Here is a 27,907-nt window from a genome sequence, read left to right as displayed (position 1 = left end):
CGTTTATGTCTAGCCTTGATTCAGTCTTGGGTTTTTCACACTGAGATTAATCCCGTGATATCACCATTCTAAACACTGCAACGTTTCACACTTGTGGTTTAGAAGCAGGGTTAGTACAGATTTTTCCCTGAGGTTATGTAACTCTGTTCTGAAGCAGGATTATTGTGGCTTTTACAGTGTTAACTCTACATTACTGTGTTTACAGGGAGTTGCTTAGCAACAAACACTCAATCAGAAGCCCTTATCTCATATCAATCAACAGCCCGTATCTCATATCGCGTGAAATGATTTAAAATTTAGTTAGTGTTAGGAGGCAAAATGCAGAACATTACGGAAGTGCTTGTCGTAACGAGAGGGAAATACGCGATACTGAACAATTATAGGAAGTTTTATACTTTATTAATTTCATTCATTCATACATTCATTTTCTACCGCTTATCTGAACTACCTCGGGTCACAGGGAGCCTGTGCCTATCTCAGGCGTCATCGGGCATCAAGGCACTTTATTAATTTATTTTGCAAAATATATAACAAATTAACAGGGAAAATGACGAACAAGGATTTGCGTACACAAACATAGAAAGGCACAATATCAAAGTGAACACAAATCTTTTGACAAGTCCTCATGAAAAAAAATGTTGTTGTCTTTTCTGTTGTTTTAAACTTAAGGGATGAAATTATAGTTATAGAAAATAAGGAAAACACAAAGCCATTTTTGCTTGTGGATACAGAATTTTGCATATAAAATAAAGAAATTGACATTTCTCTTGGGAAAGTTAACATACTGAAGAGATATCTGTTTGTATAATAATAACTAACAACTTTAAGGACAACATTACAGTATGTTCTGCATTTATGGGGCAAAAAGTACAGTAACTTTAATCAACCCAAAATCTATTAATAATATTATAATAAAAAAAGAATGTGCGGCTGTTTCTTTCACAAGGCCAAGAAGATCACAGTACCTTCTCGTGGCAGAATGTCAGACCTGATGTTTTTTTCCTTACTGAGGAAATGTGAAAGCGCGATTGTCCATGCTTAGAATCTTTTCAAACAATTTTTCAAATCCTTTCCAATCCTTGAGATTATTTACTTGAAGATGTTCTCTGAGGAGGTGATGAACTGGTTGCAACAGCACTGTGCAACATTTCAGGAACCTGATTACTCCACATGCTGCTCAGTTGTGGCATTTTTTTATCAGGAATTGACAAGCAGACTTTGCTTCCTCTAAATCTTTGAACAATGTTTCCACAGATGAACTAAGCATGCTGTTGTTAGTTTTAAGGCGTGCAATCTCATTCTGCATCCTAATCTTTTCTTCTTTCCAGAGTATTTCACTAATCTGGTAATCTCTTTTAGAGATTATCCCATCATCTAGTCTAGATTGCAGTTGCTCGTTTTCAGCCTTTAATGCATTTAAAGTCTTTCTAGTGACCTTGTACGATGCAAGAACTGCTTGCAATGCATTGGCAATCTGTCCTTTTTTTGTTCTTGGGCATTTTAAGGTCATTTTCAAACTTAGAAATAGTCCACTCATACGGTTTATCAACAATGTTCTCTATTCCATCGAACATTCCCTTAGAACCGTGTTTAGCGATGTACTTAACAATCAGCTGTTCCATTTTTACAAACTCACAGCTTTCCTTAAATCTTAGTCTTTAAACTTTACACAGTTTCTGTGACTACAAGCTGTCTAGTTAACCGTTAGTCTATTTATTCACAGCTCCAGTACTTCGGACGCAAATGAACAAAACAGCCACAATATGTTGGGCTTTTGAACTCAAAAGTCTCACTGCTTCGGACACAGACACACTCCGTCTGGCCTCGAGTTCAACTACAGTTAACACTCACAACTCACAAACAGTACCACTCACAAACAATTTCAAAGTCACAAACAGTAACACTCACAAACAGTTTAAAATGTAAAACAGTCACAGTACGTCGGACAAAACCACAGTACGTCGGGTTTTTAGTTATATTTTAAAACAGTCTTCTTAGCCACAGCACTTTTGGACTTAAAACGTTAGTTTAACACCGTCATAGTACGTCGGACAAAACCACGGTACGTCGGGTTTCTTTGCGTTGAAACCTAACCGTTTACTTAACCACAGCACATGGACTTAAAACTTAAGTTTAAAACACTGTTACAGTCTGTCAGACAACACCACACTACCTCGGGTTATTGCTTTAAACTCTACAGAGCCGCTGTGCGTCGGGCTCTTTACACTATTACTGTTTCAGTTACTTTAGAACTTTGGGTTCATCGGAGTTCGTAAGAACCCAGAGCAAATCCTGCTCAAGCATTATATACAGTTTTCCCTTTTGGTAATTTAAATGAAGTTCCGCTTTGAATGTGTATTGAGCTCTTTTAGATGTGTACCTAGGAGTGGAATTTGGGTGCAATTTCTGTAATTTCTTACACTACCGTCACCTCAGACTTGATCATTAGAGATAAATGTTAGAGATAAATAGTAACTTAATATTAAAGTTTACAATTTTTATTCAGTTTCTTTACTTCTCTAAAGCTGCTTCGAGGCATTGTGAATTGTTAAAAGCGCTAAAAAAATAAACTGAATTGAATTTAATTTTTATTATTATTGTTTCTTTTCTGTTAACAGAAATGGAGAGAAAACAGTGGAGTTCACCAATGGCCAGCGTGAGATCCATACGTCTCAATATAAACAGAGGATTTATCCTGACGGAACCATTAAAACTGTCTATTTAAACGGAAGGCAAGAGACGAAATACTCGTCCGGGAAGATTCACATTAAGAACAGTGAAGACGTCGTTATGACGGACAGAAAGTGAAAGAAAACCCATTGCTACATTTTTCTACGAGAAGCTTGATATGTACAGTCGTCTTCAGAAATATTGGCACCCTTCAAAAAAAAATTGGAAAAATGACAACAATGCAATGACAGTGCCATAATACCATGAGTACTATGTTGCAGAAACATTGGCAGCCTAAAAGAAACGCAAACAATTCTCATCCTTGGTGGGGAACCCTTACATTTTGAAATGTACTGTCAAAGTGTGTGATGAAATATCAATATATTTTACAATATAGCATGAAATATATACCAATAAGATAATAATTGCTTAATTTATTCACTTTTTTTACAAAAAAGAAAAAAGGAGGGGAGTATTATTTAACAATTAAAGCTGGATCATTATTCTGTATGACAGTGTAGTTGCCTAGTTAAATTAAAGGTGATTGACTCTTCCACTGATGTTTGTGTATGGCTCTTTCTGAGTTTAATTTTTATCCTTTGACTCCACAATACCACAACTACACATCACTACCAGAAAAAAAGGAGAGGGGGAAAAATACATAAATAAAACAACAAATATTCACCTTAGGCACTAAATCACTTTAAAGCGCATCAAAATAAATAGTTAAAGTTTAAAGCCTTATTTTATATCCGTTGCTCCCTGAACACATGGTTCCTTGTCATTTAAACTACAATACAACAATAATATTAGGAGAATATATAAAACCCCAAACTAATCAAATAACAGGGTTATAACAGACAGTTATAACAGGTAATTAACAGACAGTTTTTATTTTTATAACTCAATCTAAAGCATCTTTGCTCCGAATGCCTTTATAAGACCACAAAGCAATAATACCAAGGCTGGAATAATATCAGGTAATATTTATATTATAATATTTGGTCACTACAAGACTTGCACCATGTGGCTTATTATTCAATTCAATTCAAGTTTATTTGTGTAGCACTTTTTACAATTGACTTCCATGAGCAGGTCTGAGGTGACTGAGGTGACTGTGGGGAGGAAAAACTCCCTTAGATGGAAGAGGAAGAAACCTTGAGAGGAACCAGACTCAAAGGGGAACCTCATCCTCATATGGGTGACACTGGTGGGTGTGATTATAAATATACAGTCTGACAAATGTTGTATTGATGCAAAGGACCACATGGACCTCCTCTTTAGTATCGCAACTGTAGCTGATAGATCTCTAGATGAATCAGGATTCTCAGAGTCGGCCTCATCTCAGTGGAGGTCCAAAACCTTCATGGCACGGAAGACGAACGGAGCTGGTACAATTTCTGGATGCCTCGAAGAGAGAAGCAGTGGAGAGGAATTAATGTGGCTGCTGTTCATAACATTAGAAAGTACTAGATGATAATGTTCATTTGGTCAGCTGTATTAGAGCACAATATTATGGGATGTATTATGTGTACGCCTGACTAAAGAGATGAGTTTTTAATCTACATTTAAACTGGGAAAGTGTGTCTGAGCACCGAATACTATCAGGAAGACTATTCCTAACTGTAGCCTATTTTCAAAAGACAAGTTGTTGTCTAATAGAACACCCAGGTCTTTCGCTGTCGAGCTACTAGTAACAGTACATCCCTCTAAATAGAAGTTGAATTGTGAGAATTTTTGTGTACTAGTTTTTGGATGGATAAGTAGTATTTCTGTCTTATCAGAGTTTAACAACAGAAAATTGCAGCTCATCCAATCTTTTATCTCTTTAATGCACTCAGTTAATTTGGACAATTTAGCTACTTCATCTGGTTTTGATGAGATATACATAACTGTGCATTGTCAGCATAACAGTGGTAACTAATCCCATGCCTTCTAATGATGTTCCCTAAGGGAAGCATGTATATCTAGAAAAGCAGGGGTCCTAGGACTGATCCTTGAGGGACCCCATAAATAACTGCCAATAAACTGGAGGATTCACCATTTAATTCTACAAAATGGTATTGATCAGACAGGTAGGAGTTAAACCAACTTAAAATCTGTCCATGAATACCTGTGTAATTTTGTAAGCAATCTAGGAGAATGTTGTGATCTATAGTGTCGAATGCAGCAGCACTAAGGTCAAGTAGAACTAATAGTGACATACAGTCTTGGTCCGAGGCTAAGAACAAGTCATTTGTAACTTTCACAAGTGCAGTTTCTGTGCTATGATGGGGCCTGAAACCTGACTGAAACTTTTCAAAGATATTGTTTCTCCTGCAAGAAGGAGACATAAACGGAAGGTGTGAAATAGGTCTGTTATTTGATAGTTCATAGGGATATAAATTAGGTTTCTTAATGAGTGGGCTAATAACTGCCAACTTGAAAGATTTAGAGACGTAACCTAAAGATAGCGAGGAGGATAATATTAAGAGGCTCACCAGCTTTATGTAACACTTCTTTTTGTGATTTAGTTGGAATAGGGTCTAGAGAACAAGTTGTTGGTTTAGCTGTAGTAATAAGCTTATCTAACTCTTCCTGTCCTGTACTTGTAAAGCACTGTAGTTGTGAGTGTAGAGCTTTAGGTGGGACTGGGTCTTGAGATGCTCTCATATGTTGAGCATCACCTATTTTATTCCTGATACTTTCATCAGTTTTATCAGTGAAGAATCTCATAGTCATCTCAAGTCCTCACTACTGAACTGTGATGGAATAGTGTGTTCAGATTTCTGTTTTTTGTTAATCAAGCCACTGTGCTAAATAGAAAACCTGGGATTTTTCCGGTTATTTTCTATGAGTTTGCTCAGGTGCTCAGCCCTAGAAGCTTTTAGAGCCTGTCTATAGCTGGACATACTGTCCTTATACGCAATTTTAAAACCCTATTATTTAGTTTTTATCCACTTTCGGTTACGGGTTTCTCTCATGAAGGTGTGAATATGACTGTGATACCATAGAGCAGGTGTTTTGTCTCTAACCTTCTGTAATCTGATTGGGGGAACAGTGTCTAATGTGCTAGTGAATATAGTGCCTATGCTGTTAGTCATTACATCTAGGTCATTTGTGTTTAAGGGTACAGTAAGAAGTTAAGACAGATCAGGCAGGTTATTTGTAAATCTGTCTTTAGTGGTCGGAATAATAGTTCTACCAAGTCGATAACGTGGTGAGACACAGTTAGTCTGTTCTACAGGTAGTGTGTACAGTATGAGGTAATGGTCTGTGATGTCATCACTTGTAGGTATGATATCTACATCATCTATTCCGTGTGATATTAATAAATCTAGCGTATGATTAAAACAATGAGTTGCTCTAGTGATGTTTTGTTCAAGTCCAAATGAGTTTAGTAGGTCCATAAATGTGACTCCTAAAGGATTGTTTGTACTGTCAACATGAATGTTAAAATCTCCTACAATTAACGCTTTAGCAAAATTAACCAATAGGTCTAAAAGAAAATCTACAAATTCTCTAATAAAATCAGGACCCTGGGGGTCTATACACGGTTGCTAGACCAAGAGACATCAGGGATTTTTCCGTACGCATGTGCGAGAGTGCAACAATAAGAACAAGCACTTCAAAGGAATTAAATCTATATGTTGTTCTCTGAGTAACAGTAAGGAAATCACTAAAGATCACTAAAGGCTCATGCTTATAGATATATTCTGTCAGGGTAGACTAATTTAGACCGATGTAATTTAGACCGAGTGCAGTAAGGCAATTTTCTGAGATGATTTCATTTACAGTAAGTGTTAATTTACAATTATTATTCATGAGAGTGTGAGCCAAACCTGAGTGGTTTCAGTGCAGAGTTTGTACAGTCATAATCTTGACTCAAGTATGAAAGGTTGGACATTGTCAGTTTGTCAGTTTGATGAGTAATAGTCGCTGAGAAGAGGTTGGGTTTCTAATAAAACAGCTCTGTTCTTCTTCCTTGTGTCTGTGCGGATGTGCGAGGACGTTATCTGACTCATGAGCTTGTGCACCTCATGTACTATAGTCCTGACAATGAAGGAGTCCTGTGAGGCTTTCCGTGTGACCTCGTTGAAAGGAAACATCAGGATGAAATCCCTGACATGATGACATGGTATAGTCCTGTCATGCGTTCCCTGGTCCCATGAGAACACTGGGTGCTTCTGAGAGGATTTACTGAGGTGAATATTAGGTAACATGCATGCCTTAGACGAAAAACGTTTAGGATTTTGCCCTAGGCTCGTATGTGAGACCGGTTCCCAGTCATCTGAATCAACAGTTTCAGTCTGAGACCAATGATGTGGTATTTTAAACGTTCTTTCGGTGGCTTCGGTTCCTTGATTTTGAGACAAATTTGAACATGTCTTCTCAAGGTTTAAACAGTTGGAATGATGTTTATGTTTATACACAGGTTTCCATGTGAGAAGTAGTCCTGCTGGTTGTGGCACTAAGCACATGGTGCACGAGCAGCATGTCCATGACCTTTTTTGACCTTTATATTAACTGGACAGTCCAAAGAAATTCCAGAGTGTAACTGACCTCTTAAAGTCAAGGCTTGAATTTGGAATTGACGAGGATGTCGACTCCAAGAAACTCCAAGGAACGGATGGAGCCATGGTGAGCAGAGTCAGTGTCACTATGTTGCTGATCTTTTGCCAGAGATGCACCTGATTGACGTCTTGGCTGTGAAGGAAGCTGCGGAATCTACTCATGGTCCATTTACATCCCTGACCGACGGACTCTTTAGCCGTGGTGTAAAATAAACTGAATTTGTTGATGCTTGTGTTCGTGAGGTGAGAGAACAGATTGTCTAGAGACTCTAGGTTGAAACTCGTCACACACACGTACATGCGCATGTCAAACTTGTAGCCCGAGATCAGAAACGGTTCACATAAATATTTCTGTACGATCACTGTCGAGTCATAAGTCAAGTGTTTGATATCCTTGAAGATAAAGATGCCCCTCCCCCAGTGAGAGAGCCACTGGTTTACAGATCCAGTACACACACTGTCCTTTGCTTTTTGTGTACTTCTCCAGATACCTGGTGTAATGGTTCAGCAAGATGAAAGCCAGAAGACTGAAGCCGTAAAAAAGTGCAGGGCCGTACATGCCTCTCATACTTCTCAGGTTGCGTGCCAGGCAGCCTTTGCGTGAGATATTGGCTGTTTTGGGGTAATGATTCAGCTTCTGCCAAGGCAAGATATTCTCATAGGCTAAGCTGCGGAAACCCGAGCCGTGCCAATACAGGTTCCAGTCCTCAGGGTCAAACTCCTCCCAGCTGCGCTCCAGCAGCACCTTACACACCACGTCTGGAGTGTTTTCGTGGAGCCGGAAAACAAGGGGGGCATTAACACATAGCCTTGCAGACATGGAGAAAACAACACGGCTTTCAACAAAAGAAGGAAATGAAGGAGAATAGCAATATTCCTAATGGAGAGAAATATAAATGTTACTTAGAACTAAATGAAAATTGTTATATTTTGTTGAGAAAGAAGACATTCACCCATATTCCATATTTAGTTACAACTTTAAGAAGTTTATTTGTCTTTTGTTCTTTTGAACTTTATTCAACATGAATCTTTGCATAATAACCTTTAATCTCTTTTAATTGCATTAAATTACAATTAAAACTGAATAAGAAGTATGTAATAGTATTCATGTAATAAATACAGATTATTAGTACTGGCAAATTGCAACCTTCCTTGATTATTTTCCTATATTCTTTAGTTAATTTTAGAAAATTAATCCACAAACAAAATGGTGTTAATTATACTATATATTTATAGTATAATTAACACTCTTTTGCTTCTGGATTCATTCATTTCATACTTAAAATATAACAAATGTTGGAACTTATTTTAAAATTATTATTCCAGTGAAATCTGTAAAAGCAGTTGCCTATGAGGGAATACCTAGCACTAAAAAGATCTAAAATCTACCACAAACCAAGCTGATTAAATTCCAACATTACACAATTATAAATTCTACATTTACCTTTTTTATCTGAATTAAACATTTTTTTTGTTGTTTCGTTTTGTTTTGTTTTTTTAAATAAATTTATATGAAGTACTTGTGGTAATATGTAAACAAACAATAAATACATTTATTTATATATTTACAAATCTTTTATTTTCCGTGTTCTATTTAGCAGTATGTAAAAGAGACAGATTGTCTGTCTTTCTTCCCCCCGCTCTTTCCTTTTGTCTGATTCTCTTTCTTGCGCTCTCTCTATTTCTTTTTGTCTCTTTCTCTTTCTTTTTATCTCTCTCGCTTTCTCTCGCTTGCTCTATTCCTTTTAAACTGTCTCTCTCTTTCTCTCTATTTCTTTTTGTCTGTCTGTTTCTAGCTCTCGCTCTCTGTTTCTTCTTGTCTGTCTCTCTCTTTCTCTCACTCTCTCTCTTTCTATTTTTCTGTCCCTCTCTTTCTCTTGCTTTCTATTTCTCTCTCTCTCTCTCTCTCTCTCTCTCTCTCTGTTTCTCTCTTTTAAAAATTATAATATATAAAAATAAATATAAAATAAAAATGTATATGAAGTACTTGTGGTAATATTTAAACAAACAATAACCTGCTCAGACTGCTACCCCCGCGACCCGGCCCCGGATAAGATGGATGGATGGATAAATACATTTTCTTTTCCATGTTCTATTTAGCAGTATGTAGTGTCTTACCTTGTGAAGAAAGCCTTGTTGTTTCTTTCCGAGTTTTTCTTTACCTGAGTTTACCTGCTTTACTAGTCATCTCGTTTCCAGGTAACAGCTCGGGTACCAGAGGTGGCACAACACCTGTGCATTTACGCACGACTCTAATAACAAGCATGGTATGGAATCAAAGGTTATAAACCATAGTTACCATAGTTACCATATGTCCAGTAAGAGGTGCGCTGTAATGTTTTTAATAGTGTAGGCCGGAAGTCTGAGGCAGCATGGGACCCTTTTACACTCCTACAAAATGAAACATACACGAGATGAAACATGCATCTTCTTCTTCTCTCCTTTAATCACTCTTGTGCACTTATCAGTATTTGATTCTATCCAATATTCTTTTTGTATCTTTAATAACATCATATATTATTTAATCTCTATATTTTCATTTAAATTATGTTTTCCATTTTGTTTCAATTACGCTCTATCAGTGAAACTATGAATATCCAGATTTTACTTATATCTATATTATTTTGCTATCCAATTATTTTTTTTATCAGTGTTCTAATTCTGTTCCAGATATTCAGCACTGCTAGCAGCTTTTTATGAAGCGTTGCAGTGTGCTATAGCAATACAGACCGTACCTGTACATGAAATGTACATTTACAGGATTTGGCAGATACTGTTATCCAGAGCGACTTAAGTTTTCTCTCATTTTTATACAACTGAGCAATTGAGAGTTGTGGACCTGGGTTACAAACTCATGACTTTTCGGTCTAAAATTCTAAAATTCGCTTAACCAAATTCTGATCATTGTTAAAAATGCTTTATGTTAATTGTGTCTATGTGAACAAATGGTCGGTTAACTCAAAAACATCTTTAAAAATTTTTTTTATTTCTGAACTAAAAGGCTTCACTCTAGTTAAAAAGTGGTCTTATTGGATTTATCACCAGACCTACAACCTTAAACCCCACAACACAATCCCAACATCAAAGTACAATTAAAATAGTTCCCATTTTAAATATGATTTAAAATAAAACATTTCCAACCAAAACAAAAATGTTAATTTTAAATCTGTGAAGGTTTAACTCGATTAATTATGAAAGCATGTTATAAACATTTATATATATACAAAAGCCTTTCGGTTACACTGCAGGACAAATATTACAAAATACTGTAGAAATGTCATCCTAATTTGGCTTCTTTAGTTTTCTATTATAAACTATAATAAAACTTTCTATTATAATTCTATTATATTAGTAATGGACACTGATGGCTACCAATTAGCCAATGACCAGTAAATAACTGGAGGTAATGTGACATAATTGACCTGCAAATAGAATAACACAGGTTTCAGACAAGAAATATTCAATGTATAATATACATAATATTATAACAGTTTTTTTATACTGGATTTTCATGATTGCGTTATATTTACTGACTTGTATGGATTTTTACGTGAAAGCGAATCATTTCAAATATGTGAAAATTCATGTGAAAATTCCAAACATCATCAGCGATCATTTCACTTCAGAATAAGAAAAAAACATGATCCAGTTTATACATAAACTTTCTATAATAATGTTTAATTTATTGGCATATCTATTACTAAATTATAAAAGAAGCCACCATGCATTTTTGAGACACACTGACCATCCACCAGAGGTGGGAGTAAGTCACACATGTGCAAGTCACAAGTCTCAAGTCATGAATGTCAAGTCAAAGTCAAGTCGAGTCTTTTTAAATATTTGTCAAGCAAGTCTCAAGTCTCAAATTTGCGACTCAAGTCTGACTCGAGTCAAGTCGAATCCCCCATCTCTGAATCATTTAACTCAAGTCTGAGTCAAGTCTCAAGTCATGAAAGTCAAGTCAAAGTCAAGTCGAGTCTTTTTTTAATATTTGTCAAGCAGTCTCAAGTCTCAAATGTGTGACTTAAGTCTGACTCGAGTCAAGTCATATGTCTCGAGTCCCCCATCTCTGCCATCCACGACCTTAAAAAAAAAAAATACAATAAAATCAAATAAAAATTAAGTATCTTTCACTATATTTTTGTCTGACAAATAATCTTCTGGTATTTCTCTGTGTCTGTGTCTTTCAGGTTCATCTCGTCCAGCTTGTCCGTGCTGTGTTTCAGCGCTGCAGTAGGATGACGGTACTCGTTATACTCCACCCAGAAGTACGTCAGCATGTTCAGAAGAAGGACCGCGATGAGGATGTAGAGTTTGGTGGACAGACAGATGTATGTGCTGTACGCGAAGGCGATCACGAAGCCCAGAGACTCCCACATGCGATAATTAGCAAACGCTGCTTCCTTGTGGTCAGGGAACAGCGTGCCGTACAGCGCTGCCATGGACAAACACACCAGAAGGGAAAGTGTGAGAAGCTTGTTTGTGAGGCTTTATTAGGCTACATAACACCTACATAAGCCCTGACATCCTTACAACTGAATTTGTGCAGCAACTTTATGTCATAATGTAATGAGACAGCATCCGTGTAATAACATCTAGGAATATTTATAACACTGTCATGAACGAATTAAGTCTTATTGACTAATCTTAATGACTAAAGTGTTTCATTTTGCTGTTCATATAATTGGTTAATTAACTGATTAATTATTAATATTCATTCATTCATTCATTTATTGATTAATATTGATTTGTTTAATGATTTACCTTCATCTGGTAATGACATAATTACACAGTCATTAGGGATACATTTAGAAATGATTTTAGAAATGGATTAATTTAAACTCGCTCATTAGGGGAAAAAATGTATTTTTTTATGTTTAATTGATCTCAAAATTTCATCTTTAAATTCAGTAAATTTTGCTCTGTGCTTTTATGTCCATCGGTAAAAAGCGCCATATAAATATAAATAAAATTCAAGAAGTGAATTTAGCAATTTTGATGTTCTTTTTTTTTTGTATTTATTAGTCACCATCTATAATGCTATAATGTTTTTTTATTTTAATTTTATTTTATTAAAACATTCTCAAGACTTGAAAGAATTTCTATCATTCTCTTTGTCTTTCTCCTCTCTCTCACTCTCTCTCTTTGTCTATCTTACTGTCTCTCTCTTTTTGTGTCTCTCTATTTCTTTTTGTCTGTCTGCTTCTTTCTCTAGCTCTTTATTTCTTTTTTCTGTCTCTGTCAATTTCTTTCTGTCTGTCTGTTTCTTTCTCTCACTCTCTATTTCTTTTTGTTTGTGTCTCTCTCTTTCTCTCACTCTCTTTTTCTTGGTCTCTCTCTCTCTCTCTCTCTCTCTCTCTCTCTCTCTCTCTCTCTCTCTCTCTTTGTTACTCACCATCTCTCTCTCTCTCTCTCTCTCTCTCTCTCTCTCTCTCTCTCTCTCTCTCTCTCTCTCTCTGCCTGCATCTCTGCTTCTGTCTCTTTTGTCTCACTCTTTTTCTGTCTCTCTCTCTCTCTCTGGAACAGAAATTTTGATTTCTTTAGAATTTTGAAATTTTTTGTATTTATTAGTCACTATCTAAATTCTTGAGACTCAAGAGAACTGATAAGTTTTTCTGTGATAAGGTGTAATGATAAGAAGAAATGATTCCTATCATTATGATTCTTATGATCTTTTTGATCCTTTCACAATGAATCTGATTCAGTATGAGCGATGAGTCAGTTATTAAGAGTCTCACCGTTGGTTTGTGTTTGCCACACAGCATCTGCCATGCCCCAGAGAGCAGGAAACACGAAGAAGACGGGCAGCTGGTCCGGATGAGGCCTCCAGAACAGCAGAGCTATCACACAACTTAGGTTTATCACAGCGGCTGTGAGGAGAAAGAGATGACAATTATTAGATCTCAAAAAAATTCAGTACCATCTTCTATAACACTCGCTGTCCTGCCTCACCTGGGTTTTTACACACCTGGGACAGGGACACATTATTCACAGGTACTCAAACTGGTACTCAAGTACTTATTGTCTGTCTCTCTATTTCTTTTTGTCTGTCTCTTTCTTCCCCTCGCTCTCTCTTTCCTTTTGTCTGATTCTCTTTCTTGCACTCTCTTTATTTCTTTTTGTCTCTATCTCTTTCTTTTTATCTGTCTCTCTTTCTCTCGCTTGCTCTATTCCTTTTAATCTCTCTCGCTTTCTCTCTCTATTTCTTTTTGTCTGTCTGTTTCTTGCTCTCGCTCTCTGTTTCTTTTTGTCTGTCTATCTTTTTCTCTCACTCTCTCTCATTCTATTTTTCTGTCCCTCTCTTTCTCTTGCTCTCTCTCTCTCACTCTCTCTCTCTCTCTCTCTCTCTCTCTCTCTATCTCTCTCTCTCTCTCCTCTGTCTCTTTTGTCTCATTCTTTCTCCCCCTCTGTCATTTCTCTATTTTGCTCTGATCTTTATAGAAATGTATTTGTGTTTCTGAAAGAAAATTAAAAATGATTCCTCCTCTGCAACAATACTCTAACAGGGATAACAACAATCTCAGATCTCTAAATGACTTCAGGTTACTCTGATTTAACAGACTCACCTAGGCAAAAGAGAGCGATTCTCCCGGTGTACTGCGCAAGCTTCCCGAACAAGTAGGAGCTCAGCGAATTCACAGCCCCGAAGCAGATCATCACAAATCCAACATAATGGATTCCCAATGCGCAAGTTACGTAATTCTGCAACACATATAATCACGTTTTACTCACATAAAAAATTGCATTCATAAATCCCCTTCACTCTCAGTTCATTTGCAGCTGTGTTTCATGTTTGACGTAGAACATGTAGAAGTCAAAAACTGAATTTCATCGAGAATCCCTGGCCTTTTCCCACAGAACTGATTCAATTAGCATCTCAATGATTACCAGACTTAGCGTTAGTAAGAGACATCAATTTCAAGCATGCTTTAAATCTAAACTCTACGATACAACTGTATAAACATGAACAATTCATCTCATACTGGTTTACGAAGATGCTCATGAGCGACTTTGTTGTCCATTTTTGCTTTATAAATGTCTCTTATGTTGTAATGTAATGTTGTAATGCAATGTAATGTTGGCATTCAGCTAAGTCACAGGTCTATTAACAAGCGAAATTTGACTTATTGTAACTTTTGTCACATGACCACAAGCACCTTAATCACATTGTTATCTAGAATTTTGCCGCCCTTTCTGACCACTTGCTTCCAAAAGTATTGGCACCCTATCTACCCACTGGCATCGAAGATGTTGGCGACCTTTCTGACCACTCACTTCCAAAAGTATTGGCACCCTATCTACCCACTAACATCAAAAAGGTTGACGCCCTTTCTGACCCCTCGCTTCCAAAAGTATTGGCACCCTATCTACCCACTTGCATTCAAAAGGTTTGGCGCCCTTAATGCCCACTTGCTTTCAAAAGTATTGGCACCCTATTTATCCATTTGCATCCAAAAGTTTTGGTGCTCTTAATGCCCACTTGCTTTCAAACATATTAGCACACTGTCTGTCTGCTCTGGTACAAGATTTGCACATGGCAAGCACCACATGTCTATTTTTTAGAACTATTTCTGTTTTTACCTAGCCTACTGGGGCAATATTTTCATAGAAAAAATATTAAAACCACAAAAAAAAAATTTTTATCTTCAAATTAAACCTTGATATCAAACCCAATTCTGCTCTCTGAGATGCCACAAGTGCTTGTTCAAAAACAGCAAAAATTTGAATCAACAGAGGGAAAAACACACATCTTACACTGAAAGCTAACAAAGACTGACTAATTTTAGATCGGACTCATAGACAGAGAAACATTCATTCCTTTATACTGATTGAAATGCCCTCATTGGGAATGGAACACCAGTGTACTGGTAAAAAAAGGTTCATTTTTGGATAAATAAGTAATAATATTTTCAGATCTGTTCACCTTGGTGTATTCGCCAGCGAGGAAGCTTTGCTCGAATCCACTGTACATAGTCAAAGGAATGAGCATCAACAGCCTTTTATCTCTTAGAAGACTGAATGTGGCCAGGAAGGTACTGCAGAAATTTTGGTTGCCTATGTTTTTCCGAAAATTCTTTGCTTCTTCTCCATCAATGTTGTCCAGGAAAACTGCCACAAGGATCATCGCTAGAACCCCGACACCTACAGAGGTATTTCAGCTGAGTTGTATATGGTACTTTACAAAACATTTCAACACTGGCTAATAAAATCCCTGGAAGGTTTTTCAATGTTGCAATCAAAGAAATTAACGCAAAACTCCACCATATCTATTCAAGCTTGCAATTTTTTATATTTATCATCAGATTTTCATCGTATTTGTGTCATGAGTCATGTTATGATGTCACAACACATTTCTGTTCGTGTACATAACAAATACAGCTTTAAAAAAAAATCAAAAAAATATTTTTGTCCACAAGATTCACAAGAAAACTCTGTAAGGGTCTGTAATATTTGTTTGGTAGTCGTGACTGTTTACCAATATAGCAGCCCATCAGTATGTTGACGAGGTTCTGCTCTGGCCGTGTGAAGTTCCCCGTGGTAGTGAAGTTCTCATTGCACAGAGCAGCACCACAGAACTGCAGCCTGTCCTCAGGAATTTCAGCTTGGACACCAGACACACCGTCATCATTATTATTCGTTGCATCATAAACATTGTATTATAATATATATTATACATTACATTATATACAATATCGTGTAAATCTGATCAGGGCAATGAGAGATTTTCGTTGTGTTACGTTTCAGCCATACCTGCGCTAGCATCCTGTTGGAATATAAGTGATGACATGAGGTTTCCCCACACGGCAGACGACTGGAAGATAAGGAAGAACATCCCAAAGTATTGGTTTATGACATCCTGACCTTTCTTGTTTTCTTTCTCTGCCTGTCTGTTCCCAGTGATGGTGAGGTACGTGCATTTAGCAGACCAAAGCGGAGAGCCTCCCAAACCCAGAATAGCAGATGTGGCAATCAGACTCGGCCTGCGAACGTGACACGTTTCTTTAAACATTTACTGTTGAGTTAAAATACATGTTTATTTACTGAAATCTCATAAATGTGTTTTAACTTATATTCATGATAATTCATTGTATATAGAGAAATTTTAGAAATTTTTTTTCAATCGCATGATCATATGTCCTAAAAGAGGACTCTTTGGGCTGATCTTGTGAGGAAAAGGAACAATATCGAGCAACACAAAGAGGGAAAGAAAGAAAGAAAGAAAGAAAGAAAGAAAGAAAGAAAGAAAGAAAGAAAGAAAGAAAAATGTCTGCACGAGGGAGAGGAAGACGAATACCAGGGCAAGGGAGAGGAGTTAGAATGTGTGGTGGTGCTCAAAGAAGGACCAGAGCTAGGGTAACTGATCAAATACAGTTTTTTCAGTCGCTAACAAGCGTTTGTCCAAACAGTTGTCACATTATCAAAACTCTAAACACAATTAGCACAGCATCAGTCTTTTGTGGCCATAGCATTCACACATTTCATGTCGTTTTCACACAATATGCAATCAGTGAACACATTTCCACAATGCTTACATTTTCTTAACAGACAAGCTATACCTCCCAACACAATTATGGATTGTTTTTGTAGTATTCACGAATGTTAACACACAACATCCCACAATAGCAAAAACAATATTCCAAACCTTAGATACAGTATAAAAACCTCTGCTTCTGCAATGATATCAGTTCAAAAACAATATATCTCAGCTGATAATAAACAAACAATTGAATAATTGACACACAGCTGATTTATGTTGGGTGAATTTGGCCAACCACAGCTGATTCCAGTCTGGCTTAGACTCAGTGGCAGGGGTTATTTTTTTCTATTACTATAAAATGAGGACTTTGAGGAGTGATGTTTTTGGAAACAGAAACAGAAAAAGACAAACACTGCAATGTCTGGACGTGGAAGAGGAAGAGCAAGGGCCCAGGGAGAAGACCAGCTCCAGTGAGAGATGCAGGGCCAGGGAGAGGTGTAGTGAGAGGTGCAGTGAGAGCTACAGTAAGAGGTGCAGTGAGAGGTGCAGTGAGAGGTACAGTGAGAGGTGCAGTGAGAGGTGCAGTAGGAGGTGCAGGTGCAGTGAGAGGTGCAGTGAGAGGTGCAGTAGGAGGTGCAGGTGCAGTGAGAGGTGCAGTGAGAGGTGCAGTGAGAGGTGCAGTAGGAGGTGCAGGTGCAGTGAGAGCTACAGTAAGAGGTGCAGTGAGAGGTGCAGTGAGAGGTGCAGTGAGAGGTACAGTGAGAGGTGCAGTGAGAGGTACAGTAAGAGGTGCAGTGAGAGGTACAGTAAGAGGTGCAGTGAGAGGTACAGTAAGAGGTGCAGTGAGAGCTGCAGTGAGAGGTGCAGTGAGAGGTACAGTAAGAGGTGCAGTGAGAGGTGCAGTAGGAGGTGCAGGTGCAGTGAGAGGTGCAGTGAGAGGTGCAGTAGGAGGTGCAGGTGCAGTGAGAGGTGCAGGTGCAGAAAGATGAGCAGGCCCAAGGAGAGAGCAAGGTAGAGGTGTAAGAATGCGTGGTGGTGGCATTCCAAGGGCTGCAAGAACAGTAGTCAGTGATGAAATTCGTGCCACTATCATTGACTATGTAATCAACCACAGTCTCTCACTAAGAGAGGCTGGTGAAAGAGTGCAACCCAATTTGAGGCGGTCAGCGGTTGCCTCCATTATTCGCATCTTTCAACAAACCAACAGGTAAGTATTGCATTTTACATGGATTGTTTCTATTCTCACTTGACATGTAAGGACAATTTTCCAGAGATGCCAATCAACCTACCATGCATGTCTTTGGACCGGGGGAGGAAACTGGAGTACCCGGAGGAAACCCCCGAGGCACAGGGAGAACATGCAAACTCCACACACACACAAGGCGGAGGCGGGAATCGAACCACCAACCCTGGAGGTGTGAGGCGAACGTGCTAACCACTAAGCCACCGTGCCCCCCTAGATGTAATTTATGATTTATATATTTAATTAATTCATTTTACAGACTATCTTTAATATATATTATATTTTTCTTTTTTTTTTTACAGTATTTATATATTTATTTCAATATTTTGTAGTATTTAGTAGTATTCTTTCTCTTCTTAATTTTATCTTAATTTTTAATTATTTATTTTAATTTTATTTTAATTTTCAATTTTAATTTTAACTTTATTTTACAAAGTTTTGCACTGAGCTATAAATGATAAAGAAACAGCAGTATCACTAGACGCCTCACGCCCTTCTGTCTCATTCATTCAACAATGTTTTGTAGAGAAACACTCTCACCATCCAGGGAAGAGATTTCCAAAGGAATAGCTGATGTAGCAGGCCATGCAGATGAAGATGGTCCATTTACAGCCCAGGTTCTTTATCATGATGGGGGGCAGAAACATGGAGGACAGAATGATGGTTCCGTAGATGACGCTCAGAGAGATAACACCCATTCCTTCCTCTGCATTTAGACTGCTCTGTGATACACAATGGAAGAGACAGTAGACTCTCAACATCTTCAGATTGACCTAATGATGTTTACATCTTCTAAGAGAATGTGGAGCGTTTTGTGTTGTATAACATTTATTTAAATTCACATCCACTGGTAAGTAGGGTTGCAAAGGGGCGGAAAGTTTCCAGTAAATTTCCGGTAAATTTCCGGAAACTTTCCACAGGAACTTAATCTGGGGAATTTTGGAAATATTCCAAATTGGAAACTTTACGGGAATTTATGGGTATTTATGGGAATTTATGTTCATTATTTGGAAATATAGGGAAATTTATATAAACTATATCATATCCAAACATAAATAAACATTTTGTTTGGTCATAAGAAGACATTCATGCAAGGTAATACAAATTTAAAAATGACGTCTTGACTGATTTAATTGTAAGCAGAACTTTAATTGATTATTTCATTGAGTAACACAAAAGCATAATAAATATTATGATGCTTGTAATAAACATAATAAATGTAATAATTGTAATAAACATATTTCCCTACGATTGCTGTAAAATGAAAGCATCCACACCATTGCAGTTCTAAAAAAAAGTCCCAATCAAAATGTAAAATGAAGCATTTTTTCTCAAGTGAGTGTGTGAGGGAGGGCCGTCAAATTATCTGCATGTAGTAACACAACTAATTGACTGCTTAATAAGAGTTTGTGAGGTAGTTATTAAGTTTAGGTATTGGGTACAATTAAGAATGTAGAATAAGCTGATGCAGAATAAGGCATTAATATGTGCTTAATAAGTACTAATAAATAGCCAATATTCTATTAATATTCATGCTAATAAGCAACTAGTTAAATGACCCTAAAATAAAGTGTTACTGTGCGTGTTATGGAAGAATGCAAGTAAATGCAGGGGGTGTGGCCTCGATGGCCCTCCAGTAAGCAGTGTGCTGTGTGCAAGTGACCGAGGAAAGCAGGGTTCAACTTAAATTGCATTAAATCTTGTTGTTTTAAACAAAATTATGCTGCAAGATTTTTTTTAACTACATTTAAGTTCCTTGTTATAGGCAACTCTGCATTTTTTTAAAAAATTTCCCAGTTAATTTCCATATATTCCCATTAATTCCCATATATTCCCATTAATTCCCATATATTCCCGTTAATTCCCATGGAAAGTTTCCAGCCTTGAAAATTCCCGGAATTTTGCAACCCTACTGGTAAGTTAAAGTTTTCAGTTCAGATTATATTACAAGCGCAATGTTTCCCTCAGCATCAATCAAGTTTCTATCTATCTGATTCTATCTATCTATCTATCTATCTATCTATCTATCTATCTATCTATCTATCTATCTATCTATCTATCTATCTGTCTGTCTGTCTGTCTGTCTGTCTGTCTATCTGACTCTGTATCTATCTATCTTTTTTTTCATATTAATTAGTCTAATTAGTCTATTATGCAAATTAGGCCACAATACCCGTACGTACCTGCGTTTGAGCCGTTACCATAGAAACAATAACGTGTTAAAACGAGCATGTTACTATCAACCTGACAGAGCTTCTGTTATAGAAAAGAACAGCTGGTTACCTGCAGACTCTGCAGTCCTCCATACGCTGTAAACAAGAACAAAAATCCAAACGACACCACAAGCACATTTTTGGTATTTCGGCTTATCATTTTTTTCCTGTAGGTACACAAATAAAGAGAGATAAATCGACAAAATGTCAGAAGCTCAGGAGAAAAGTTTCAGACTGCCGTATATCAGATTTCCTGTCACTTCATATAGCAGCCTGTTGTCCTGGAGGACAAAGTTCAGCACATGGGCACCATAAAGGTGTGAACCAAAAACTACTGGACAATTCCAGGCAAAGAGAATCCAGGGTTGTGTAGTTAGAGGTTTCACTCCTCTCCTATTAACCCAGGGGTAATACTGAATACTGACAGTTCATACTGTATGTTCCTAAACCTTGGATTAACCTGGATAAACCACTGGATTCTGCTTATTTGCATATTCACCATCAGCAAGATGACTGGATAAATCCAGCATGCGACTGTAAATCCTCCATTAAGTTTGCCGTGTAGTTGATATCCAGCTTCCGCTAATTTTTTAGTTTCAGTTGTTAGTTCCTTAAACACTCTGTGATCTCTGACTGATATTCTGTGCACTGTAAAAATATAGATAAATAAATAATGAATTTACAATTGTTCCATCAAACACACTGATTTCTGTGACTGTACAAAGCAAGTGATTTTTGCGCTGTTCAGTTTCTAGGCAGCTAGCCCTTACATTCTAACGTAAAGAAGGTTTAGAATAATGGCATCCTGGGATTAAGCACAGTGTGAAAAGCCCTAAGGAGTCTATGGCTCATAAAATATTATACAAAACATTACAAAACAAAGCATAATATAACATAGAATAACATAGCATACAGTCGTGTAGCACAACATAGCATACAGTAGCATAGCGTAGCCTAACACAGTATAACATAACATATCATAGCATAACTTAGCATACAGTAGCGTAACATAACATAGCATAACATTGCATATGCTAGTATAGCATAGCGTAACATAGCATACAGTAGCGTAGAATAAAATAGGGTACAGTAGCATAGCATAGCCTAACACAGCATAACACAACATCTCATAACATTGCATACAGTAGCGTTGCATAGCCTAACACAGTATAGCATAATGTAGAAAACCATAACATAGAATACAGTAGCATAACATATAACATAGCATACACTAGTATAGCATAGCTCAACAGAGCATAGCATACAGTCACGTACCATAAAATAGCATACAGTTGCATAGCATAACCTAACACAGTATAGCATAACATAGCATACAGTAGCTTAGCATAACATAACATATAGTATCGTAGAATAATATAGCATAACATAGCATACAGTAGCATAGCATACAGTAGCAAAGCATAGCATATCATAACATTGCATACAGTAGCGTTGCATAGCCTAACACAGTATAGCATAATGTAGCAAGCCATAACATAAAATACAGTAGCATAACATATAACATTGCATACAGTAGCATAACATATAAGATAGCATAGACTAGTATAGCATAGCTTAACAGAGCATAGCATACTGTAGCGTACCATAACATATCAAACAGTAGCTTAGCATAATATAGAATAACTCAGCATTACATAGCATAACATAGTATATCATAACAGAACAATAGCATATTGTATCATAATAATATATAGCATAACAACATAATAAAACAGAACACAACAGTAAAGATGCTGACTATAATAAAAAGTAAGGTAATTAGAGTATCATAGAAAGAGGATATGAGGTGCTTACACTAACTCTGTTTTTAGAGCATGTCATTCATGTTTAACACGTTAATATACAACAAGTTACAGTTTTTGTCGACTCATTACCTTTTTTATCACTTCTATATAATCAGTGCAAGAGCAGCTGAAAGTGAACTTGTGTAAACATGTTTTATCCACACAAACACAATATTGTCTCAAAGCAGCTTTAAAGAACATAAACATAAAACAAATGGTTAATATAAAGAATAATATAAAGATTTTATAACTGTCTTAAATAAAGATGTTATAAATATGGCCTAATAATTTAATAACTCACTCACTCACTCACTCACTCATTTTCTACCGCTTATCCGAACTACCTCGGGTCACGGGGAGCCTGTGCCTAATAATTTAATAAAAATATGAAAAAAAAACAGACTAAGTATATAATTTATATAAAAATAGAACTTTACTATGTAGGTTATTGGGCAAGGGCTTTAGTAAGAGAGGTGAGCAAGATCCTGATGGTCACTCTGACTGCGCTCCAGAGACCCTGTGTGGAGATAATGATGTTCCAGAAGGACAACCATCACTGAAGCCAAGATTGAACTGTTTGGCCTCAATTCTAAACGTTATGTCTGGAGGAAACCAGGTACTGCTCATCACCTGCCCAATACCACCCCAACAGTGAAGCATGGTGGTGGCAGCATCATCCTGTGGGTGTGTTTTTTGGCAGCAGGTACTTGGAGACTAATCAGGGTTAAGGAAAAGCTAAACGGAGCAACTTACAGTATCTTTAATATATATATAAAAAAAAAAAACTGTTCCATAGCATTCAGGACCTCAGACTGGGCCGAAGGTTCACCTTCCAACATGACAACGAACCTAAGCACACAGCTAAGACAACACAGAAGTGTCTTAGGGACAACTCTGTCAATGTCCTAGAGTGGCTGAGCCAGATTTGTACAGACACTTCTAGTATTCTGTTTTGGAGAGAGAGAGAGAGAGAGAGAGAGAGAGAGAGAGAGAGAGAGATTATAATGTTATAATACTGTATATAATGCCTAATAAATGTATGTATGACCTTCAGTGGCTCACATTCCTGTTCTTGACTGATGTTGTGGCCTCCTGATGGTTTGGCCTGTATGAAGATTCTCAGATGCTTTTCTGCTTTTCCGCTCCTCTCAGCTGAAACCAGACATTCTTCTCTCATACTAACATGGTGTTTCTGCCCATAGAGCTGCTGCTCATTGGATGTTTTGTTGTTGTTGTTGTTGTTGGTGGTGGTGGTGGTGGTGGTGGTGATGTTGGTCATAGTAATAGTAGTAGTGTATTTTCTTTTATTTAATTGTGAAACAAATTTCTCAGGTGATCTGCAGTTTCTGAAATACTCAAACCAGCACAAACTAATCAGTGAGATCACATTTTCATCCACTCTAATGCTTGCACCTGTACTGAGCTCCTGCCACATGAATTCAAGGTCAGTGGTGGCTTATGGCTCTGGGTTGATTGGAGGATAAGTGTTCAAGCCCCAGCATGGCCAAGCTGCCACTTGCTGTATCATGTCTGACCCTGCGCTCTTACTCCAACCTCCAAATTTGGCATATGTGAAGAAAGAATTTCACTGTGCTCTAATGTAGATGTGAAGGATAAGGTAGATGATACAGACATACTCTAGTTTCATAACCACTTAAATCTGAGCATCCCAGTGATGACCAGAATGCTCTGTTTATGTAATTGATACTCATCAAGTATCATTGCACTAATAAATCTCTTCAGGATGAACTGTTAACTGTAACTCCACTCAGCTCATCCTTTCAGTGTGCAATCACGCCCGCGTAGCAAGGTCCACTACATGATAAGATAAATGATATATGCCTATTGATTAGAATAGTTTTACTGCATGTACACACTGACTAAACCGTGCCTCTCCACCTATCCATAAAGAGTACATATATACATGATAGGGTGAGTTTATCTCTTTGTTTTTTCGGTGGAACTCCATCATTTTGCCTCCCTGTTGTCAAGATAATGTCATAAACACACGTAAAGAACGAACCTTGCTCTGAGACGGAGCACTGCCAAGACTCTACTCTGCGCTGTTTCCTGATCATGTTTTATTGCTTCTGAATGTGTAACTGATGAAACCAGCTGATAACAGCCGAGCAATCACGCTCCTCACCCATGAGCTGCTATCAAACTCTTCAGGTGAAACTTATGTCTCTTATTAGTGTGGTTTAGATTAGATACAGAAATTTTTAGGACGCTGTTGGCTTTCAGGATGTAAACGAAAGAAAATGATAGATAGATAGATAGATATATAGATAGATAGATAGATAGATAGATAGATAGATAGATAGATAGATAGATAGATAGATAGATAGATAGATAGATAGATAGATAGAGTGTGTGTTATAATATTTATAATATAATATATTTATGATATTTTATCTAGGGTGTGTCCAGATTACGCATCCTATGCCCATGCCAGTGCTGTTCAATCTCCAACATGTGATGCCTTTTTTCCACAAGATTTTCTATGAAATCTGATCTCAGTTAATTCTGGTCTAATTATAAATGATCTCAATTATTAGATGACTGGGCATTTACTGAGACAAACACACAACATGGCCATGCCACAAATAATTATTAGTTTTTCTTTTGCTCCTTTACACCACCAGAGATCACTGTTGTACAAGTAGTAGTGTGTGTGTGTGTGTGTGTGTGTGTGTGTGTGTGTGTGTGTGTGTGTGTGTGTGTGTGTGTGTGTGTGTAAAACAACTGATGAGAAATAGAGTTTGAATTTAGTGTGTGTGTGTGTGTGTGTGTGTGTGTGTGTGTGTGTGTGTGTAATACAACTGAGGTGAAGTAGAATTTGAATTTTGTGTGTGTGTGTGTGTGTGTAAAACAACTGAGGTGAAATAGAGTTTGAATTTAGTGTGTGTGCGTGTGTGTGTGTGAGTAAAACAACTGAGGTGAAGTAGAGTTTGAATTTAGTGTGTGTGTGTGTGTGTGTGTGTGTGTGTGTGTGTGTGTGTGTGTGTGTGTGTGTGCAAAACAACTGAGGTGAAGTAGATTTTGAATCTCGCATTATTGTGTGTGTGTGTGTGTGTGTGTGTATGTGTGTGTGTAAAACAACTGAGGTGAAGTAGAGTTGTGTTCGTTTGTGTCTGTGTGTCACACAACAACAGCTGAAGAGTTGAATCTTGTGTGTGTGTGCAAAACAACTGAGGTGAAGTAGAGTTTAAATCTTGCGTAACTGTATGTGTGTGTGAGTGAGTGTGTGTGTGTGTGTGTGTGTGTGTGTGTGTGTGTAAAACAACTGAGGAAAAGTATAGTTGTGTTTATTTGTGTCTGTGTATCGCACAACAACAGCTGACGTAGAGTTGAATCTTGTGTGTGTGTGTTTGTGTGTGTGTGTTGTATATACTGTATGTATAAACCTGATTGTTTACATATTACCTTACCAACACTTCATTCACAAAAACATTTACATAATCTCTAATCCCATAAACACATTTAAACTACAAATCAAGTTCATATTATAATTCCATAAATGACAAATTTTCCAAATACTCACTATATTTATGTGGGAATCTGCTGAGACACTCACAAACACTCACACACTCGCACACTGATTCTCTCATACTTTCTTAAGCAGGAACTTACCCAAACACATCAAGATCATTACGAAATCCTAGTGATTCAGGTCTTCTGGAGGAAACTCCACCCACCACCTGATCTAAACCTTCAAGGTTTTTCTGTTCTTATGTGAAGGAGCTGTAACTAGGATTAATACACTGTAGTATATAATATATAACAGTATTCATTATTACTGCATTAACTTGTTATTGTTTTGTATTACAGATATCTGAGGCCATGTCATCTTAATCCAAGAAATTTCTTACACGAAGATCCGAAATATTAACAGATCGAATGACCGCTGATAAAGTGTTAAAGCCAACTGAGCAAGGCCCTTAACCCTCAATTGCTCAGTTGTATAAAAAAATAATGTCATGTAAGTCGCTGGGCTTCTGCAAAATGCTGTAAAAGTAAAATGAAATGTCTCTGTACCTTCTCCCAAACTGCAGAAGGTTAAACAGGTTGTGACCTGGATGGGATGGATCTTTGATAATACTCTGATCTCTTTGAGTCTAGCTCTCGTATATGGACCCTGATGATGTCTTGTGCTGATTTAATAATCCTTCGTACCATTTTCCTGTCAGCCTGATTGCAGCTGCCATACCATGACGTCAATATGTTATTATGCTTTCAATGATACTACGGTAGAAGTTCACTAGCAGTTTCTCGGGTAAACAGGATCAGTAAATATGTTTAGTATCTGAATGTGCATCTTTACATTACCGCTATTAATATACATACTGTGAAATGTTGCTGCTTTAAGAGGCATGTGTTTTGAGTGAGTGTGTTTGTATGTGTGTGTGTGCGTGGTATAGCAGGACAGACGGGTTTTTCCTGCCTGTAGCTGGTGGTGACAGGCGTGAGTCACTCGCTGCCTCTCTATTGTTAACTGTTTGCTGATGCACAGGGAGATCTGCTGCTCAGTTTCTCACAGCACAATACACAATGTGGCTCAGCAAGCAACGCTGCTGACACCCGGAAAAAACACCTTTATTTAGCTAAACCCAATCAGCTCACTACCACAACAACACCTCCTCTGAAAAGTGAGAACTGGCAATTGCACAAACACTCAGAGAATGGAGGCAAACACTGGTCATTTATTTGGAGCCTCAAAAAAATAGGAAATAGGAGGGTAAAAAAAATGTAAATGAAAGCAACAATAAGAATAGCAAGCGTTTCAACATACAGTAACCAGAGAGCAGGGTCAAACCCGAGGTCCACACCGGAGAACAAAAAAACGCAGCAGAAAACTTAAAACATGGTAAAAAAAGAAGGAAAACAAAGACGCTTTTAAACAATGTAAAAGAAAAGTACAAATTATATACACGTGAACATAATCATAAAGATGGCGTCTGTGCACGTGGGCATGCAGGTGGTTGCAGGAAGTGTGCATCCATGGCGGCCATGTTTGTAGGCAATGTTTCATTTATTTTTTCTTCTTCTTTTGATTTTTCCTCTATGTGTCACATTTTGGCATCACATTAACAACAGAGGTGTTCGACTATAAAGTTTTAAAAAAATGTGCATGTTTCTTTTTTAATTCTTGTTAAAGCAGCAAGGTGTTACAAATACATAGCATTGACACTGGAGACTCCTTCCAATAAAAACTTGTTTAGCATGAGATGATGTTTATTTTTCAGTCTTACTGTGTTGATTTGTAGATTTTCTATGTTCTCTGAAGGTCTAAATAAAAACATAATGTACAAAAACGCAGGTAAATGTAATGAATTAGAGTATAAATGCAGTAAAATAATAGTAATGACGTATTTTTTTGCAAAACAAAGTAAATTATCTAGCCAGTTAACGCTGCTCCAAACTCACTTTGGCATGAAAGCTGATTAATTGCACGCTTCACTTCTTGTGTCTTTGCAGTTGAAAGTCCAGAGGCTTTGAAAATGGAACTTCCAGGAAAGCTGTTGGAGATCGTGTCTGGCGTGTTAACAGTAGCCTGATGGAGAACAGGACTGGAAGATGTCAAGGTCAGAAAGAAGAAAAGGGACAGAGTTTTCCTATGCAAAATGCTGCATGAATTATTCAGCTGCTCCTTTGTCTCCCTTTACCTCTTCACCACCCAGGCCCCTGACAGGTTTATTCCAGCCCTGTCTGAACAGGAAAGAGCTATGTAATAGCGCCGCTTTCCTCTTCTTCACACTTCCTTTAATTAGACGGGCAAATTGCAGTGCGTGTTTGCGCTTTCAGAGAAAGGCGGACTGTGGGAAATGCTCAAGCATGTTTTTATCTCCTGACTGTAACGACAGCAGCTAAAGAGAACAGAACCCTATTATAGAGGAAAACAGTGTTAAAGCAGTTAATACTATGCCTGGGTGGGATGCTGTTTA

General features: G+C 37.4%; 3 protein-coding genes across 3 annotated transcripts in view; 1 reads left to right on the top strand and 2 right to left on the bottom strand.

Moving 5' to 3' along the window:
* si:ch211-140l13.3 (centromere protein J) overlaps nt 1-3,183 on the top strand; it is a gene marked incomplete at its 5' end in the record, with an annotated part of 28,449 nt that extends 25,266 nt beyond the window's left edge. The window contains one exon of the mRNA XM_060866177.1: nt 2,619-3,183. Coding sequence (XP_060722160.1) covers nt 2,619-2,808 — 190 coding nt within the window. The remainder of the gene's footprint in view (nt 1-2,618) is intronic.
* Nucleotides 3,184-6,813: 3,630 nt separating this feature from the next.
* ttll2 (tubulin tyrosine ligase-like family, member 2) lies at nt 6,814-8,055 on the bottom strand. The gene is given in 2 exon segments (XM_060864958.1): nt 6,814-7,640; nt 7,642-8,055. Coding segments are annotated over 2 exon segments (870 nt in total). The 5' UTR covers nt 8,044-8,055; the 3' UTR covers nt 6,814-7,172.
* Nucleotides 8,056-10,188: 2,133 nt separating this feature from the next.
* On the bottom strand, nt 10,189-20,435 carry unc93a (unc-93 homolog A). Its single transcript, XM_060866175.1, has 8 exons — nt 20,228-20,435; nt 18,485-18,666; nt 15,975-16,204; nt 15,700-15,825; nt 15,148-15,365; nt 13,790-13,925; nt 12,962-13,093; nt 10,189-11,658 (listed from the first exon to the last, which is right to left on the bottom strand). Exons 1-8 carry the CDS (start codon nt 20,315-20,317, stop codon nt 11,357-11,359), a joined length of 1,416 nt encoding a protein of 471 aa, XP_060722158.1. The 5' UTR covers nt 20,318-20,435; the 3' UTR covers nt 10,189-11,356.
* Nucleotides 20,436-27,907: the final 7,472 nt, after the last annotated feature.

This window comes from Tachysurus vachellii, chromosome 3 (assembly GCF_030014155.1).
Source record: "Tachysurus vachellii isolate PV-2020 chromosome 3, HZAU_Pvac_v1, whole genome shotgun sequence".
Classification (NCBI taxonomy): Eukaryota; Metazoa; Chordata; class Actinopteri; order Siluriformes; family Bagridae; genus Tachysurus; species Tachysurus vachellii.
This window is presented reverse-complemented; position numbering and strand designations above follow the sequence as displayed.